We start from the raw sequence: 19,244 nt of genomic DNA on the forward strand, positions 1-19,244 counted from the left end.
AGATCCTAAAATATTGTCTAACTGTGAAATAATGAATCAAGAACCCGAATATGATGAAGACGAGGCTTTTAAGGAAATAAATCGAGAATTGGGATAATTCGAGAATAAGCCTAAGCCAAACCTAAATGAAACTGAGCCAATTAATTTGGGCGATTCAGAAGAGGTCAGGGAGACCATGATAAGCATTCATGCCGAGAAAAAAACTAGAGACACATTGATCTAACTCTTATTTGAATTTAAAGATGTGTTTGCATGGTCCTACGACGATATACCAGGACTAAGTGTCGATTTAGTGGTACATATGTTGCCAACTTATCCCGGTTGTCTGCCTGTCTAACAAAAGCAAAGAAAATTCAAAACAAACATCAACAACAAGATTAAAGAAGAGGTTGCCAAATAATTAAAAGCCGGTGTGATCCGAATAGTTCGATATACCACATGGTTGGCCAATATAGTCCTAGTACCAAAAAAGGATGGGAAGATCCGAGTATGTGTTGACTATAGGGATTTGAACAAAGCGAGTCCCAAGGACAACTTCCCGTTACCAAACATCCACATCCTTGTCGATAATTGTGCCAAACATGAAGTAAGTATTTTGTGGATTGTTATGCTGGGTATCACCAAGTTCTGATGGATGAAGAAGATGCAGAAAAGACAGCTTTCACCACACCATGGGGGACTTACTGTTATAGGGTCATGCCATTTGATTTGAAAAACGCCGGGGCAACTTACATGAGAGCTATGACCGCCATCTTCCATGACATGATGCACCAAGAAATTGAGGTGTATGTTGATGACATAATAATTAAATCCAGAACACAAGAAGGTCATGTGCGAGATTTGAGAAAGTTCTTTGAGCGTCTACGTAAGTGTGACTTAAAATTAAACCCTGCTAAATATGCATTTGGGGTTCCATCCGGGAAACTCTTGGGATTTATAGTCAGTCGGAGGGGTATTGAGTTGGATCCAACAAAGATAAAATCTATTCGAGATCTACCACCCCCGAAAACCAAGAAAGAGGTCATGAGTTTGCTGGGAAGGTTAAATTACATCAGTAGATTCATCGCTCAGCTCACGACCACATGTGAGCCCATATTTAAGCTGCTAAAGAAAGACGCGATGATTAAATGGATGGATGAGTGTCGGGAAGCTTTTGACAAAATCAAAGAATATTTGTCAAATCCGCCGGTGTTGGTTCCGCCTGAGCCTGGAAGGCCTTTGTTCTTATACTTGACGGTCCTGGAGAATTCTTTTGGTTGTGTCCTCGGGCAACATGATGTGACCGGGAAGAAAGAGCAAGCCATCTACTCTCTGAGTAAGAAGTTTACTGGCTATGAATCCAAATATACTTTGCTGGAAAGAACTTGTTGTTCCCTAACCTGGGTTACTCAAAAGGTTAGACATTATTTGTTGGCCTATACCACATACCTCATAACTAGATTGGACCCTCTAAAATACATATTCCAAAAACCAATGCCCATGGGAAGGCTAGCAAAATGGCAAATCCTGCTTACAGAGTTCGACATTGTCTATGTCACCCACACGTCCATGAAAGCCCAATCCCTGGCCGATCATTTGGCTGAGAACCCAGTTGATGATGAATACCAACCCCTTAGCACTTATTTCCCAGACGAGGAAGTAAACTCAGTTTAGGTAATCCCAGAAGACACCAAGTCTTGGAAAATGTACTTTGATGGAGCTGTAAATGCAAAGGGTGTTAGGATTAGGGCAATTTTGATTTCCCCCCACTGGTCAGCACTATCCGGTTACGGCCCGACTTCATTTCTTCTATACGAATAACACTGCTGAATATGAAGCTTGCATCATGGGCATGAACATGGAAATTGATATGGATGTAGAAGAATTGTTAATCATGGGAGATTCCGATTTGATCATTCGGCAAGCCCAAGGCGAATGGGAAACTCGAGCTATCAAGCTTATCCCATATAGACAACATGTGGACGATCTCAGCAAATGGTTCAAATCCAATGAATTCAGGTATATTCCTTGATTCCACAATTAGTTAGCTGATGCACTAGCTACCTTAGCTGCAATGCTGCCATATCCGGGCAATGTCCATATTGACCCGTTGGAAATTCAAATTCGAGAAAGACATGGTTATTGCAATGCAATTAAAGTAGAACCAGATGTTCAACCATGGTACCATGATATCAAAAGGTTCTTGAAAACAAAGGAATACCCCGAGCATGCCAGTGGAGACAAAAAAAGAACCATTAGAAGGCTTGCCAACAGTTTCTTCTTAAGCGGAGAAGTGTTGTATAAGAGAACTCCAGATTTGAATCTTTTAAGGTGTGTGGATGCCAAAGAAGCCGAAAAGATCATAAATGAAGTGCATTCAGGAGTATGCGGCCCCCACACGAATGGATATATCCTTGCAAAGAAAATTCTGCGGGCAGGTTATTACTGGATGACCATGGAAAATGATTGCTTCAGTTTTGTCCGGAAGTGCCATCAGTGTCAGATACACGGTGACCTAATTCATGCACCGCCTTCAGAGTTGCATCCTATGTCAGCACCTTGGCCATTTGTTGCTTGGGGTATGGATGTCATTGGGCCGATCGAGCCGAAAGCCTCAAATGGGCACAGATTCATCTTGGTTGCCATTGATTACTTCACAAAATGGGTCGAAGCGGTCACTTTTAAAGCCGTCACCAAGAAAGCAGTAGTGGAATTCATACATTCCAACATTATCTGTCATTTTGATATTCCAAAATCTATCATTACCGACAACGCCGCAAATCTGAACAGTCATTTGATGAGGGATGTATGCGAACAGTTTAAAATTACGCATCGTAATTCTACCCCTTATCGACCCAAAGCCAATGGTACCATTGAAGCAGCAAACAAAAACATCAAGAAGATCATCAGGAAAATGATCCAAAGTTCTAAGCAATGGCATGAGAAACTGCCTTTCTCATTATTGGGATATCGCACAACCGTGCGCACATCAGTCGGGGCTACGCCTTACTTATTGGTTTATGGCACTAAAGCTGTAATACCTTCAGAAGTCAAAATTCCCTCTCTTCGAATCATTGTTGAAGCCGAGATCGAGGATGATGAATGGGTTAAAACCCGGTTAGAACATTTAACTATGATTGATGAAAAACGGATGGTCGCGGTTTGCCACGGGCAGTTGTATCAACAAAGGATGGCCTGTGTCTACAATAAGAAAGTGCGGCCTAGAAACTTCGAAGTGGGGCAACTCATTCTAAGACGAATTCTCCTGCATCATGAAGAAGCAAAAGGAAAGTTTGCTCCGAATTGGAAAGGTCTGTACATTATAAGAAAACTGCTGCCAAAAGGGGCATTGTATTTAGGAGATATTGAAGGAAATGACCCTGAAACGGCTGTCAATGTAGATGCAGTCAAAAGGTATTATGTTTAACCCCTTTCGCGGTCTTGATACTCTTCGATTGGGATGACGAAGGCTTTCATTCTCGCTACCCAAACACTATCAACTTTTGTAAACCCTTTGAGCCGGTTATTCTTCTTTCATCACCCTCCTTAGAACTAAGGTTTGAAAAAAAATATTTCCTTGAACTACGTTCGACTTGATCCCAAAAGGATACGTAGGCAGCCTCACTCTGAGGTTCAGTCACACCAAAATAAAAATCCAAATTCCCCCTCCCCCCGAAGATGAGACTAGGGGAAGAATTTATAATAGTTTGGCGATGCTTTCGCCTGAAAGGTTCCAAGGTTGTAATTCAATTCAAATTCTTTTTACCCAAATCCTGTTCAAGTCCTTCCGATCAATCGGTAAAGATGTCCAAAATTGGAGGATACAGATACTTAGATCTGATACAACCAAATGAGAGAAATAAAATGAGAGAGTCTCATCGGTGAAAACCACAAGGGCATCGTGAGGCGATGGTAAGCAAAGAAGTTAAAAATGAGAGAGCCTCGTTAGTGAAAACTCGCAAAGAGCACTACAAGGCGATGGTGAGAAAAGAAATGAGAGAGGTTAGTTGGTGAAAACCCGCAAAGGGCACCACTGATCGAAAAGAGGATAATTGGTCGCTGACATGGACACAGTCCTGGGCAAGGTTTCTCAATCTTGAGGTATAAGTTATGGTGGATTTTTGAGAGTTGGACGGTTCGCAGATCGGGTATCCAGTCGAAGAGGCATGTCGTGTTCATTGAAGTTCGCATACACTCCAGATAAGTCCTTCTTTCCTTTTCTCGAAAAGGATACCTCTTGTCTAAATTCATTTACCCATTCCGTCGTTTATTTTCTTTCAATCCCTTTCGGTCTAATCCTATTCTAAATTGATACAAAGAAAGGATGGAAAGACTAATCTATAAGGTTCTCATTTGATACAAGCTAGTATGCAAAAAGCGCCCAGCCTCGACAGATGCGTCAAGTCAACCTCGACCGGCCATGATAGCTGATGCTTCGAAATCAAGAATTCCCGAAAGGAAAGGGATTAAAGTCAAAATAAAGTTAAAGAAGGTTAAGTCCCACGTGATTAACCGTTCCTGGTAAGATTTTGGAAATGTCAAGATCTCCAGGGTTAGAGATGAAACCAATCCCCAGTGAGTTAGCAAGCAATCAAAATCTTCATCCAAAAGACGGTCCAAGATAGAGTAACTAAATAATCAAGGCCACAAAACCAACCACCGTGTCAGACTGACAAATTGTTCTTTGTTTGAAGAAAACAGAAAACAGGTACAACCCGAAAGCAACCTTGCAAGAAGCAGGGGCAACCAAAAGAAATTGCGCAAGGACTAGAAACAACTTTTCAACAACAACTTCAAAAGGGAAGTCTCTTCCAAATTCTTTCCCGCATTCACTCATCCTCTGAAAACAAAGGAAGAAAAGAAGAAACGATGTTGAAAGGTAGTATAGGACCTCCAATCCCTAGCTACGTCTTTTCCAACATAGGGTCCCATTCCCTAGTTGATGCCAACATAACTCGATGCCAACATAGGGCCACCACCTCCTAGTTGATGACTTTCCAACATAGGGTCCCACCCCCTAGTTGATGCTAGCATAACCTGATGACTTTCCAACATAGGATCCCACTCCCAAGTTGATTCCAGCATAACCTGATGACTTTCCAACATAGGGTCCCACTCCCTAGTTGATGCCAGCATAACCTGATGACTTTCCAATATAGGGTCCCACTCTCTAGTTGATACCAGCATAACCTGATGACTTTCCAACATAGGGTCTCACTCCCTAGTTGATGCCAGCATAATCTGATGACTTTCCAACATATGGTCTCACTCCCTAGTTGATGCCAGCATAACCTAATGACTTTCCAACATAGGGTCCCATCCCACTCCCTAGTTGATTCCAGCATAACCTGATGACTTTTCAACATAGGGTCCCACTCCCTAGTTGATGCCAGCATAACCTGATGACTTTTCCAACATAGGGTCCCACTCCCTAGTTGATGCTAGCATAACCTGATGACTTTCCAACATAGGGTCCTACTTCCTAGTTGATGCCAGCATAACCTGATGACTTTCCAACGTAGGGTCCCACTCCCTAGTTGATGCCAGCATAACCTGATGACTTCCAACATATGGTCCCACTCCCTAGTTGATGCCAGCATCCCACTCCCTAGTTGATGCCAGCATAACCTGATGACTTTTCAACATAGGGTCCCACTCCCTAGTTGATGCCAGCATAACCTGATGACTTTCCAACAAAGGGTTCCACTCCCTAGTTGATGCCAGCATAACCTGATGACTTTCCAACGTAGGGTCCCACCCCCTAGTTGATGCCAGCATAACCTGATGACTTTCCAACATAGGGTCCCACTCCCTAGTTGATGCTAGCATAACCTGATGATTTTCCCAACATAGAGTCTCCAATCCCTAGTTGATTTCACTTTTAGATATAAGTTCTCCACCCCTAGTCTACATTTACTCTGGGTGCACCATTCCCGCCCTTTTGTCGCTTTCAATAGTGAAGTATTATAGAATTTTGTTACAATAACTCACAAAATTTCCAGTAAAAACTGGGGCAGAAAATTTCATTTGTTTGTTTTGATTCCTGAGCAGGTTATATCTTAAAGTACTGGGTTCGAGACGACCAAAAGAAGAAGTCTCAATCCAGAATAAAAGAAGGAAGAGAAAAGTTGAACCCAAAGTACAGAAGTGGAGAAGACGTGGATTGCTCGAGACAAGATTGAAGTCAGAAGTTTTGCATGTCCCGTCTTGATCCGAAAAGCTGAAGAAGATGTAACCCGCACGTGCAACTAACAAGCATCAAGATCTAGATCAGAGTCTACATAAAGAACTAACCAAGACTCAAGACCAAACCTCAGAAAATTTACATATAGGAATCTTGTAACTCGTAGCTGATAGGCTTAGTTAGTTTTATTCATTTTTTACTTTGGTGTAATAAGGAGCTCAGCAGCAGTAACAGTAGTGAAATCACAGCTTTCCGGTAGTCCCAGCTACCAAAACTTCCAGAACTACACTGACCTGATTTCTTTATAGCCAAGGATATGTAGGCAACCTTTGAAGCAAGGTTCGATCAAATATTTTCAAAACGCTTCCCATGGAGTATCAAAACGGGTAAAATTGGTCTATAACCGCTCACTTTGTCTTTGCCCAAAAACTCTTCGTGTTTTCGAGCAAAGCGGGGCAGCTGTGAGCATGTAATTTTTACCATACCAAAATATTCCTACAAAATTAATAAATAAATTATTCATATTTATTTTTTAGATTTTTGTTTTTAGGATTTTTGTTAATTATTTGAAATTATTTGCATTTAGTTGCATTTTTCATTTTTGAAGTCATGAAAAATAACAAAATATATTTAAACTTCATCATCTTGCAGTATTAGGTTTTTAATTTAATTTAACACCTAATTGCGCAATTTAATCATATTATTAAAAGGAAATCACAAAAATTGTTTATTTTTGACATTGTTAGTTTTAATGTTAAAATTAGTAGTTTTACTTGTTATAACTTAGGATTGATTAATTAGTTAAATAATAATGGTAAATAGTTAATTAATTTTACAAAGTAAGATAGCCTAGTACTTAATTAGGATTTTTAGTTAAGTAAATTAGATTTTTTGGAGTTAATTAAATTAATTAGGGGACTAATTAAATTAATCGGACTAGGCCAGTATAAAAACCAGCCCAATCCCCAAAATCTAGCCTAAAATTACCTAGCCCGATCCCCTAACCCGTCTGAAATCCCGCCTAAACCTAAACGGTACCGTATCAAGCACCAATTGATCCTAGCCGTTGATCTTCAATAGATCCAATGGCCCGGAACTCCCTTCCCCCTAAATATATATGTCCAAACCCTCTCCTACCCCCTCATTACCGTCTCACCCCCCTCTCTCACACCTCTCTCTCTCTAAAACACCCCCAAACCCTAGAGACGACCCCCATAACCCCTCTCTCTAACCACCGCCCTAAGCCGTCGCCAGAAATCGCCTACGGCGGCGGCGACACCCCAAAGCCACCCAAACTTACCCCATACACTCTCCTCACCTCCTCGAACCTCACCCTACCAACCAAATACCCCAAAACCTCACCAATAATCATAGATCTTAGATCTAGGATCTCCGAAACCCTAGATCTATTTTTCAAAACCCTAAATCCAACCTAGTCCGTTTAATAATCCTCCTGCCAAGATCTCCCATCAAGGATCTCAGATCCTAGATGGGAGTCTTGGCATGAGGGTTTTTAGCTGCTAGATCTATTTTTTTTTGTATATTTTATGTTATTTCCTGTTTTTCATCTTTATATTTTGTGTTTATTGTCGATTACTGTTCTTCTTTTTTATTTTTATTACTGTCTGATATTCTGTTTAAATCGTTTAATTAAATAAACTTAATTAAAAAAAAATATAAAATCAGTGCTTAAATATATTCTGTTTTCCTTAATTTTTATATTATTACGCGTTTTATTTTGTGTTGTTACTATTTTTTTTTTATTATTGTTTGTTATTTTATTTACATTAATTAATTAATTAAACAAACTTAACTAAGATAAAGTAAAAAACAGTATTAGATTACTTTATTTTTCCTTTTTTGCTTTCTATTTATTTTATATTTATTAGTTCTGAGTTTATTTTTAGTATTATTGCTTTGTTGTTTATTTTGTTAAATTAATGGCCGTTATTTTTTACTGTTGTTTGGTTTGGTTAAGAACTGGGCCTCACTGAAGTGGCCCGTTCTACTTGGCTCATAAATAGGGCCTGTCTGAATAGACAGGCCCATAGCTTTGCAAAAAGCTTAAGATCCCAAGTCCTTAGGCCGATAACCAATCTGGTTTTGAGGTAATTCCAAGACCCTTAAGGGTAAGTTTTAGAGTCCTAATTCTGAAAATTATTCAGAAAATACTAGAAACTTCTAGAATAGGGACAACTGTCCCAATGGTGAGTAGGAAAATAGGGATAAGATCCAAAAATATCCAGAAATTAGACACTTGTCCCTTTTCTGAGATAAGGAAGGTACTAGAAATTGGACATCTGTCCATTTCTGTTAAGAAAGATGCCATTTTCCTAATTTATAGAGAATTCTGGCAGATTCTTTGGTACCCTAATTCTCATCCCTTTTCACTCCTTTACTCTATAAATACACTCTTCCCTTTTCACTATAGGGGGACACATTTAGACACACAATATACACACTGAAATGGCTACACACCTACACACACAAAAACATACAGAAATCTCTACACTACCTTAAGGTTTTCTCTTCATTTCCAAAAGAAAAACTTCTAAAGATCAATCTTGATTTTTCAGAGACAAAAATATACAATCTTTTCCTGTTTTCTTTTAAAAATCCGCCTGTTCTTCCTACCTTACTGGGTTTCATTGCTGCTGCTTTACTTCAAGTTTTCAGAGACTTATTTTCTTACTTATTTGTTTCTGCTGCTATCAAGGTACTTTCTTAAACAATGTAAATATTTAAATCTTGCTATATCCTGACTATGATTCGACTGGTTATCAAAAAATCTGTGTTTTGTTTGAATATTGCATAAAGTTGTTTGGTTGAGAGTGGTTAGTTATTTATACTGCTTGAGTCATTTAAATCATGGTAGCTTTATGTTAAAATGTCCTTAAAACTATAAAAACAACCTGTTTAAAGCTTTATATATATTCACAAAATCCGTATGTGCGTGTGTAATGCTTTTGAACTAAAATATGCATTGGGCTAGAGTCAATTAGACTCAAGCAGGCCCAAATTCTTCTGAACTGAACTCATTAGCTAGGCCCAATAACGAATAATATACGTCTGGAGCTAGAGTTCATTTAGACACATTCCTTATCAAGCCTCAAACTTTAAATATGGGCCTGCTTGACAGATAATACATAGGCTGCCCCCATCTAATACAAACAAATATATCACCTAGTATTGGACCTTTATACTTAGGGGTGGTTTGGTAGGAGGTATTAGAAAAAATAATGCAAGCATTAGCTCTATGCATTACTAATACCTTGTTTGATATATTTTTTCAACCCGTGTATAACTAATACTTGTATTAGTTATACATCATACTTGGTATTATCCTATGTATAAGTAATGCATAGAAAACTATGTCATTAGTAATACCAAGGCTACTAATGCATGCATTAGGTTGGTTAAAGATAAAATTATCCTTAAAGCTTGAGAATATGGAGGGCATTTTTTGTAAACAACTATTTTTCTTAAAAATTATGCAATACATTTTAATTTTAATACACCACACCAAACAGTAGATAAGGAATAATATCTGCATAACTAGTGCTTGCATTACTAACCCATGCATTATTAATCCATGCATTACTAATATACCTTATTCTGTACTATTCTTATACACCCTACCAAACGACCCCTTAACCATATGACATAGAGTATTTAGTTTAGAGATATAAGCATAACTTAAGGTATTTATAATCAACTTAATTATTACAATTATGTACACGCACGCATGATATAGTTGTGATGCCAAAAACAAACCAAGGTACATGTTCGCGTGACCATGGTCAAATAATCTTAGTAAATAAAATGCCTTAATTAAACACTCGTAGAAATGCTTTAGGCGCGGCTTTTAAACTACTATCGTGATTGCGTACATGTCCGCGTGACGTGATCCCGATATCCAAAATTAAGTCGAGGTATGCGTTCACGCAACTTCAGCCAAACAATCTTAATTAATAAAGCGCAATTAATTGTGTACACGTTCGCGTGATATGATTTTAGTGCCCCAAATAAAGCGGACTTACACACATGTTGTTTGTTTCAAAGATTAAATCCATAAACGCCATAATTAAAAGCTGTAAAAGGTAAAATGCACTTAGGTTTAAAATATGTAATTAAATAATTTAATTAAGTCAGGCATGATTAAAGCGACCGTGCTAAAACCACGGAATTCGAAAATGCCTAACACCTTCTCCTAGGTTAACAGAATTCCTTACCCAGTCTTCTGGTTTCGCAGACTTTAAAATAGAGTCAAATATCTTCGATTTGGGATTTAAAATAAATCGGTGACTTGGGACACCATAAATTATCCCAAGTGGCGACTCTGAAATTAAATAAATAATCTCATTTCGATTAATGTCACTTTAATTGAAAAAACTCCCCTATCCTCCATTTTCCTATCGTGACAACAAGTGACCAAAAAATAATTTGCAGTATTTTTTTCTTTCTTCAATCTTCAGCTAATTCAATTCTTGTTTATAAAATCAAATTCTCTTTTTTCTCTCCTTATTCTGCCAAATAACAAGGTTATTGAATAATTTGAGTTGCATAATCTTTTTTGTTCTTCCTCACGTTCTTCTCAAACTCTCAATTCAGATAAAAATATATAAAAAATTTATTGGATATATTTTAGGAGTCCATTACTCAAATGGTCACTCAACTATTCGAAATTACCTACTAAAGTCATCTTTCTTTCATTTGTAACAGCAAAGTCACTTAACTATGCCTATAGCACTGAGAAGGTCACTCAACTAGATTTCTTAAACTTTTAATTATCAAATACCTATTTTACCCTCTAAATTATCAACTTTTGTCTTCTTTTTATTTTTTAGAACTTTTTAATATTATGATTTTTTTATTTTATTAATTTATATTATGGACTTACCTATAGAATAAATAAATTTTATTTAAAAATTTAAAAAAGTAGTGTTTAAACATATATAATGTTTGAATAATAAAATATTGAGCATACTAAGAAAAATTAATAGAACAATTTATTCGCAATAATAATTTTGATATTAACAACAAAAACTCAAAAATTATTTACACAATTGAGAATGAAAAAAATAAAAGTTTTATAATATATATTCCATGCACGTAATATAAAAATAATTATTTAATATAAATGTATTTTTATAATATATATTATATAGTCTTAAAAGTTATGCTTAATTATATTATTATTCTAACATTATGTATGCTAGAAAACTAATTTTTTATTTTTATTTTATAGATTTAAAATTTATTTATTTTATAGGTAAGTCCATAATGTATATAAAAAGAGAAAAAAATTATATTATTAAAAAAAAGGGATAAAAGTTGTTATTTTGAGGGTAAAATAAGTATTTGACAATCAAAAGTTTGAGAAATCTGGTTGAGTGACCTTCTTAGTGCTATAACCATAGTTAAGTGACTTTTCTGTTACAAATGAAAGAAATATGACTTTATATGATAATTTCAAATAATTGAGTGACCATTTAAGTAATTGACTCTATATCTTAGGCCTTTTATTAAAGTTTTGGTTTAGGCCACCGTATTGATTGAACCGCCTATGGGTTTTCGACTTGAAGAGCATCAACATTTCTTTTCTTCATTATGTTTCTTCCATATGGGTGACCGTGAGAGATTGAGAAGAGCCATATCTAATTGGTAGCTAGCAAGTCAGTGACTCAAAAGAACATCAATCAAACAGGAAAAAAGGGAACAACAATAAAAAAGTAAGCACCCCATGTTCATTACCAAAGAATTACTAGTTATTTGGCTACTACTTATGACATCAGAAATTAATGAGTTTAAAGTTGTGTGTATTAACATGAACGTACTGTCGCTCAAACGCTAAGTGGAAACCAAAAAAAATCAAATTGATGCAGTTGCCATGTCATTGTAACTTATTTTAGATGAGAATATGGTGTTGTCGAAGCTGTCTGCAACAGGAGATGAAATGCTTGAATTTCGTGTCTCCAATAGGCTCCTGCTTGTCTTTTGTTGTTGATCAAACATCTTCTTCAATTGCTCGCCTTGTTCTTCTATCCTCATTTGTAGCTTCCGCTGAATCTAGTAATAAATAGCAAGACAATAGGATTACCTTGATCAGAATTCAAAGTGGATAATAAATTTATAAATATACCTCTAGTTGCTCGTGAAGACGCCTCTGGACTTCTAGCTGCATATTCAGTGCTTCCTTGATTTGCATCCCGCTGGAAAAGGAATCTGGAATAAGTTCATTGTCCAGCTAAAATAATCACCAATATTGGTTAGGACTTAGGAAAGTTGCAAAGGACATACGTTTTGCTGTTCATCTGTACATTCGCGCTATCGGTTTTTCCAGATTTCCCTGCATTATAGAAAGGAGGAGACTCTCATTTCTGAAAAGAGCTGGAAACTTTGAAACTAAGTATTTAGCATGTCATGGAAAAGTTGAGTACATCAGAGAGCATTTTTCACTAGCAATGGTAAAATTAACCAAAAAAAAAAACAAAAAGGAAAGGAAAACTATGTAAGATTCTTTTTTAAGTTGGAAATGCCAAACAAGTAAGATGAAAATTATTGTTGTTTTGATCTTCTGAGGCTCCAAAGACCACAGCAGATTTTATGATTAGCATAATTGTACATGTAAAGGAAACAGTGTCTCCTAGTGTTTTCCATCATATTGGATCCACTTTGTTGCATAAATGGCCAAAAAAGAAAGGAAGAGAAGATTTTTAGAAGATGGTCTAGAAGAGCTTACCTTATGAAACTTATTGCTACTGGATTATATTAACATCTTTTTCTTTCAAGTTTCTGTCTATTGGATACAGAGCAGTTCATTTCCTTTCTGTTAAAGATACGAGGTACAAAAACTTATTTGCTTTCCCCTTTTTAGTAATTTAACTATGATCCTGTAGATCCCTGATTACAAGTACAGGAAGTTCTAAACATCAGCAAATTTTTAATAAGCATAGTGTTCTTCTTATTTTGGAAAATACATACCTTCTGCTGATTCAGGGATGTACTTTGCACTTCGATATTTCTACAATGGAATAGTCAACACAAGAAGAAAATATTTGCTTTAGAATTTTGTCAAAATACCAGAAGTTGTTCCAAGAAAGTACTATTTCTTTCATATTACAAGTACCTGCAGATGGCTTTTTACATGAAAAATGGTTAAGCCTTCTGAATCCATCAGCTTTAGTATTGCCTTTGGCGTTGCCTCTGGCAAATGAAGGGAAGAACAATTAATCCATAGCCAAAACTGATCACCTATGTGACACCCAGGCGAATCTCACATCGACAAAATACAGGAGATATGTTGGATGTATAAGAAAATAAGCCTTAGACCCTAATGATGTGTTTTGAAGCCGCACGGGTCTATGCCCAAAGCGGACAACATCACTAGTGGGTTGAGCTGTTACAATATGTTATAAGAGCCACTCCGCGTGCAACCTTGGGCACGAAAATGTGACACCCCAAGCGTTACAACCTCCAAGGAAACAAAAATAGAAAAGATAAGGGAAGTGTGAAATTACTTACTGTCAGCCCCTCCAAGACGATTTACACACTGAACAAATCGATCGTGGAGATGTTGAGTCCACCTGATTCGTGTCTTGTTGGATAATGATCCTCCAGAACATCCAGAGTTATTAACATTATTAGCTGATGGACTTCCAGATTGTTGCCTTGCATGTACCAAGTTAAAACCACAAACATTATTGGAGAGCTGCTGGAACATAACAAGAATCAGAATAGTGCTGTGATTCAAATCTTGAAAAAGCAATACTATTATGTAGACAACAATCAACTAAAAGTACTTACACCATAATCTTGATTTCCATGGACTGGCATTGAAGGTTGCTTGTTTGAAGAATCAAATTCTTTAAGAAACTTACTCTTAAGAAGCACTATCCTCTCTTTCTCCGATAGATTGCTGAAAGGATTTTCATAGGCTCCAAGGAGTTGACTACTTGAGAACTGTGATCTGACGAATGATGGCATTGAAATCTTGGGAAAATCTTTGTCAGCTCGCGCTAAGAAACCATTTTGACATTGTTGAGGATAAGATGGTAATTGAGGATCATTATTCTTGGACAGTTGAGAACTATTGTCTTGGTATTCATATTGTGTTAATCCCATATACCTCTCTGTGGCAAAAAAAGCTGAAGGTGGTGACCCGATTCGGGTTATGATTGTTCTTGATGATGAATCAGTATTAGGCCAAGATATCTGCTGCTGTTGTTGGCAGCAATTTTCTGCAGAAGTTCCTGGCTGAAAACAAAATTCCAAGCATGATGTAGATTTCAGTTGATCAATATTCTGTGGGAATTCTAAGCTGTAATCACTAGCAAATTCATACTTCTGATATGCATGAGTTTGTTCAGCCCTCTGGATACTCATTTTTCCCAAATGACTAGTCAAGAAATTACAATTTCTAGCAAAAGTATACACCAAAGACAGACGGATTCTGTTTTAATGTTTCAAGAAACAAACTGCATTTGAATCGATCGAAATTTCTGGTAGAATGTCTTGAGACAATTAGTCAAGAAAGTAATTAAGGATGAAGATTCAGTACTATTTAATTTCTGCAGGACTGCTCCAAGCTAATTTCTTTCTTATATGCTGAATGACACCATACACATGATATTAAGAATATGAATATGTCAACATGTAAATGCCAACTATTTTAATATTCTGTAATATGGATAAGGAATGAATAAGCCTCTTTGACAAGACCAAGGCCAAATATATTTTTACTAGAAAAAAACAAATGTCCTACAAGGTGAACTATTACTTATATAACAGGATTTAAAGTATCCTCTTCCTTTGCTCACCAGTCTTCTTCTCAAACTATAAAATGAAAAGAGAAAAAGATACAAAATTTTCTTAAAAGGAGAGGAATATATGGCCTTATTAAATTTAAACAATTTCTTTTAGCATCAATTAGATGAAGGAAGAATATAGTTTATGGGTGCATCTGTCAACATAATAATTTCATGAGGAATGGCATATATTCAATAATAATACTCTATCAAGCTTAATTATTCTTAAATAGTAATGGGGATTGAATATTTGAAATTCTTCTGAGCCACAGTTAGATAATTCTATTGGTAGTAGTTGAATGGCCTGTAGTGGTTCATGTCTCGAACCTTCCGGGCAATAGTGTTTAACTTATATACATCATTAGTATTTATAAGTTTGTACACTACCAGTCACTGAAATGATATTTGCTGGGCTAAACTAGCCCTAATACACTCTTAACATGGTGTGATATTGTCCGTTTTGGGCCACACATCTTATATGTAGGCTCCCAATCTTTTGGGCTACCAATGTGGGACTTTGTTCGCACATCCAACAATCTTTCCCCTCGAACTAAGTTCCACGTGGCTTACTACCACGATTCACGGGTCTCCCCCTCGAACTAAGTTACATGCGACCCATTGATAGGATTCAAGTGTCAATTTTTGAGATTCACTGTATGCCACCCACATTGTCAGAGTATTACGGCAATTGAAGCCCGTAACTAGCTTCTTCTTGTGTGCGCACTGCCCCGCACCATCACTCTGCCATCTCTATACTCGTCCCACCGAACCTGGGCTCTGATACCAGTTGTTGGGCTCAACCAACCCAAAGATACTCGTAACATGGTGTGATATTTTACGCTTTGGGCCAAGCCCGTACGGTTTTTCCCAAAAGGCCCCACACCATTAAAAGATCCATATACTTTATATGTAGGCTCTCAATCATTTCAGCTACTAATGTGGGGCTTTGTTCGCACATCCAACAATATTTACAGGTAAACCTCCTTAAACTATGGAATTTATAATCTTAAAAATAAAACAAATACCCTGCTACGACTTATTGGTATAAAATTGCTTACACTAATATAAATTATTGATTCCTTTTATTTTGGGTCCTCCCTTTTATGAATTGTTTATATAAACCCGAAATATTAAGACGAGCCTTGAAACATTACACCTAGTGGCAGAATGAGAATTCTAACGAGGGGATTCAAATAATTCCAAAAATATCACACTTGAGATTTGAAACTAAACTTGGTATTTCTCTTATGTCAAGGGATTCAAATTATATTTATAACTTTTCCGGGAAAGCGATTCAGTTGAATTCCCGCATGTGGCGAGATCAGCAAGCTAGAACTGTGATCTGTTTAAAATTTGTACAAATTAAATACGAGTACTAGATCTACTACTATGACTACGGAAAAAAAGAGTTTAACTAACGTGTACCGAGAGCAAGTAGAGGCGGAGCCAGGATTTCAAACTTATGAGTTCGGGATTGTAACCCTTTTAAGTTACTGGGTTCTAAGTTAATAATTTGTATATATTTAATAAAAATTGCAAGAGAAATCCATGATTTGAACCAAAGCTACTGAGTTCGGCTGAACACGTCCTCTCTTACCGAAAGTACAAGAAGACAATAAAAACCAATTACATGTAACTAACGGAAAGAATGATTGTAATCTGCAAAGGATGGTAAAATGAACGATTACAACAGGTGAAACTGCATTTATAAATTTAAATTAAAAAAAAAAAATTGCATGCATAAATACCAAGAGACCACCCAAAAGTGAAATCTCAGATTGATTCTCCACATAGTATCGACAAGAGCTAAAAAAACACCTTGTTTTCTCCTAATTAAGTGTTCCAATCTTGATTTAATTAGTAGCCGACATTTATAGTAATCTTCCACAGGCTATATAGTTTTTCTTTTTTCTTATTTATCAAAGCATCGCTTATTTATCTCAACACAATAAAATCATGCTCGTGAACCCATAAGTTATAAGCTATTTCTGCTTTTTCACTTATGTAATAGAGGTAACTTTTTTTGTTTTTGAAAAATAAAAAATCGAACTACTGGTTGTGTCACGATGTTTTAATAGCCATAAAAAGAAAAAAAATAAGCAACCTTGGGTTCTTTTAGAATATTTCTATTTGAAACATGTTTTCACATCCTTACCCCAATGATAATATTATGACATTACACACAAATATGCCTTCTGAATAATATTATACTAATTACTAGTATGGATTGAATAGCATGAGAAAGTATTGGTTTATTTTTTGCGCATTGACAAATTATAGAACTTCTGTTGTTTTTGATAATCAATTATCCTGTTTGGTGGAACTTTCATGATTACCATTCTGATTATGATGATTAATGGAATACTCAACCACAATTATCTGATATAGCACATTAATAATCCACATTCTAAAATTAAGTATTCATTTCAACTTTTATTATAGCTTAAACAATCTAAAGAGAACAATCAATTATTTGATCGTTATTAAATTTAGGTACGTACATTACCTCCACCTAGAGAGGAATATTACATACATCTCCCCCTCTAGTTTAGTATATTACTCCCTCCGTTTCAAATTAGATGAGTTACTTTCCTTTTTAGTCTGTTTCAAAATAAATAATACATTTCTAAATTTGAAAATAATTCAACTTTAAACTCTTCATTTCACCCATTTTACCCTTAATGAAAAAGTTTTATAACCATACAAATGTCATGGCCACGCAAATCTTTTACCCCTTAAGCTCTTAAAATCACAAGTTTTAAAATTTTTTTTTTCTTAAATTTCGTGCCGAATCAAATTACCTCATCTAAATTGAAACGGAATGAGTATTATATTACATTATAGCTCACTCTGATTAATAAATTTTAGTACCCATTGGCAGCTGATTAGTCCAATGAAAGTTAACTAGACGAGAACTCCTACGCTTCTCTACAATAATCACCGTATTTGTCTCTCCTCTTTGTTTCTCTAATCAACCCTTTATATGTGTGTGTATGCAAATTTTATTTTTACTTTGATTTTACTTTTTAAATAATCTTTGCGGGTTTTAACATTCTTGATATAGTGGCTAATATTTATATTTGTCTTTTATGTAATCAACCCAAAATTTTAATAGAAAAAGACAAATAATGGAAACGAAATCATAAATAGACACAAAATATGCAAGAAAAAAGAAATCTTCGTTGACTTTTATATTCCATTAGTGTTATATATTTCCTGTTCGGGGCAAAAGGAGCATGTTAAAATTGGTAAGCAATGATTAACTCGTCCACTTGGTGGATAGATCCATCCACATTTTTGGATGCTTATGGCATTAAAAGTTTATGAAAAGGACATTGTAATTTTTATTAATTTTATTTTTGGGAGAAAACAACTAATGATTAAACAAAAGGGTGTTACATGAAAAAGGAAATGCATTTTTTGGATGGACATTACCAGCTATTTTGCCTCTTAAATTGTTCAAAGGCCACCTTATAGAAACCTTCAACACATTGGCCAGTTCGTATTCTTCAATAGGCAAATTAAATTATGCTACTTTTATGCTAAGTATATATTTGATACAAAAAAAAAGTATGGTTTCTGATTTTGCAGACAAAGAGGATTCTATTAAGAAACTTAGCTCAAAGTATAGTTACTTCTATCCTCTATTTATAATATTACATAAAGGTATACAAAAGAATGTCATAAACATGGCATTAAACATTTGAGATCATGGAGGAATATTATGGGGAGGTTATTGAGGTATGAGAGTTACAATCATAACTCCATAAGTATTGGAGTTGTGAGAGTTATGGAGATAATGGAGAAGAGGACATCCACCATTAGATAATTACTTATAACACTCCTCTTGGATATCCATAGATAATGTGTCTAATTAAAACGTTACTACAAAAAAAATTTGTGGGAAAAAATCTTAGTGAAGGAAAAAGAGTACACATATCTTGTAATACGCATTGTTTGTTGCCTCGCTAAAAACTTTGCTAGGAAAACCCAATGGAATAAAACCCCAGCTAAGGAAAAAGAGTGACGCGTATCTGTCATACCCTTTTTTACCCCAAAAGATAAGTATTATGGATTGTTGTGGGTTAAAGAGTTTTTCCAATTAAAGTGACAAATTTGAGTAGGGATTATTTTATTTACAGAGTCGCCACTTGGAATCGATTTTTTAGGTGTTCCATGTCACCTTTTATTTGGATCCCTAGTAAAAAGAATGTTTGACTCTATTATTATTCGTCTACGAAAACAAAGTTCGGGTAAGGAATTCTGTTGACTGG

The 19,244-nt window shown here is 35.9% G+C and overlaps 1 protein-coding gene across 1 annotated transcript; it reads right to left on the reverse strand.

Annotated features, from left to right (window-relative positions):
- Positions 1–12,034: 12,034 nt before the first annotated feature.
- On the reverse strand, positions 12,035–14,647 carry LOC104114409 (myb family transcription factor PHL5-like). Its single transcript, XM_070190861.1, has 7 exons — positions 13,970–14,647; positions 13,688–13,877; positions 13,293–13,369; positions 13,148–13,187; positions 12,464–12,512; positions 12,306–12,375; positions 12,035–12,232 (listed from the first exon to the last, which is right to left on the reverse strand). Exons 1-7 carry the CDS (start codon positions 14,546–14,548, stop codon positions 12,035–12,037), a joined length of 1,203 nt encoding a protein of 400 aa, XP_070046962.1. The 5' UTR covers positions 14,549–14,647.
- Between the last annotated feature and the right edge of the window lie 4,597 nt (positions 14,648–19,244).

The sequence above is a fragment of the Nicotiana tomentosiformis genome, chromosome 12 (assembly GCF_000390325.3).
Source record: "Nicotiana tomentosiformis chromosome 12, ASM39032v3, whole genome shotgun sequence".
Taxonomy (NCBI): Eukaryota; Viridiplantae; Streptophyta; class Magnoliopsida; order Solanales; family Solanaceae; genus Nicotiana; species Nicotiana tomentosiformis.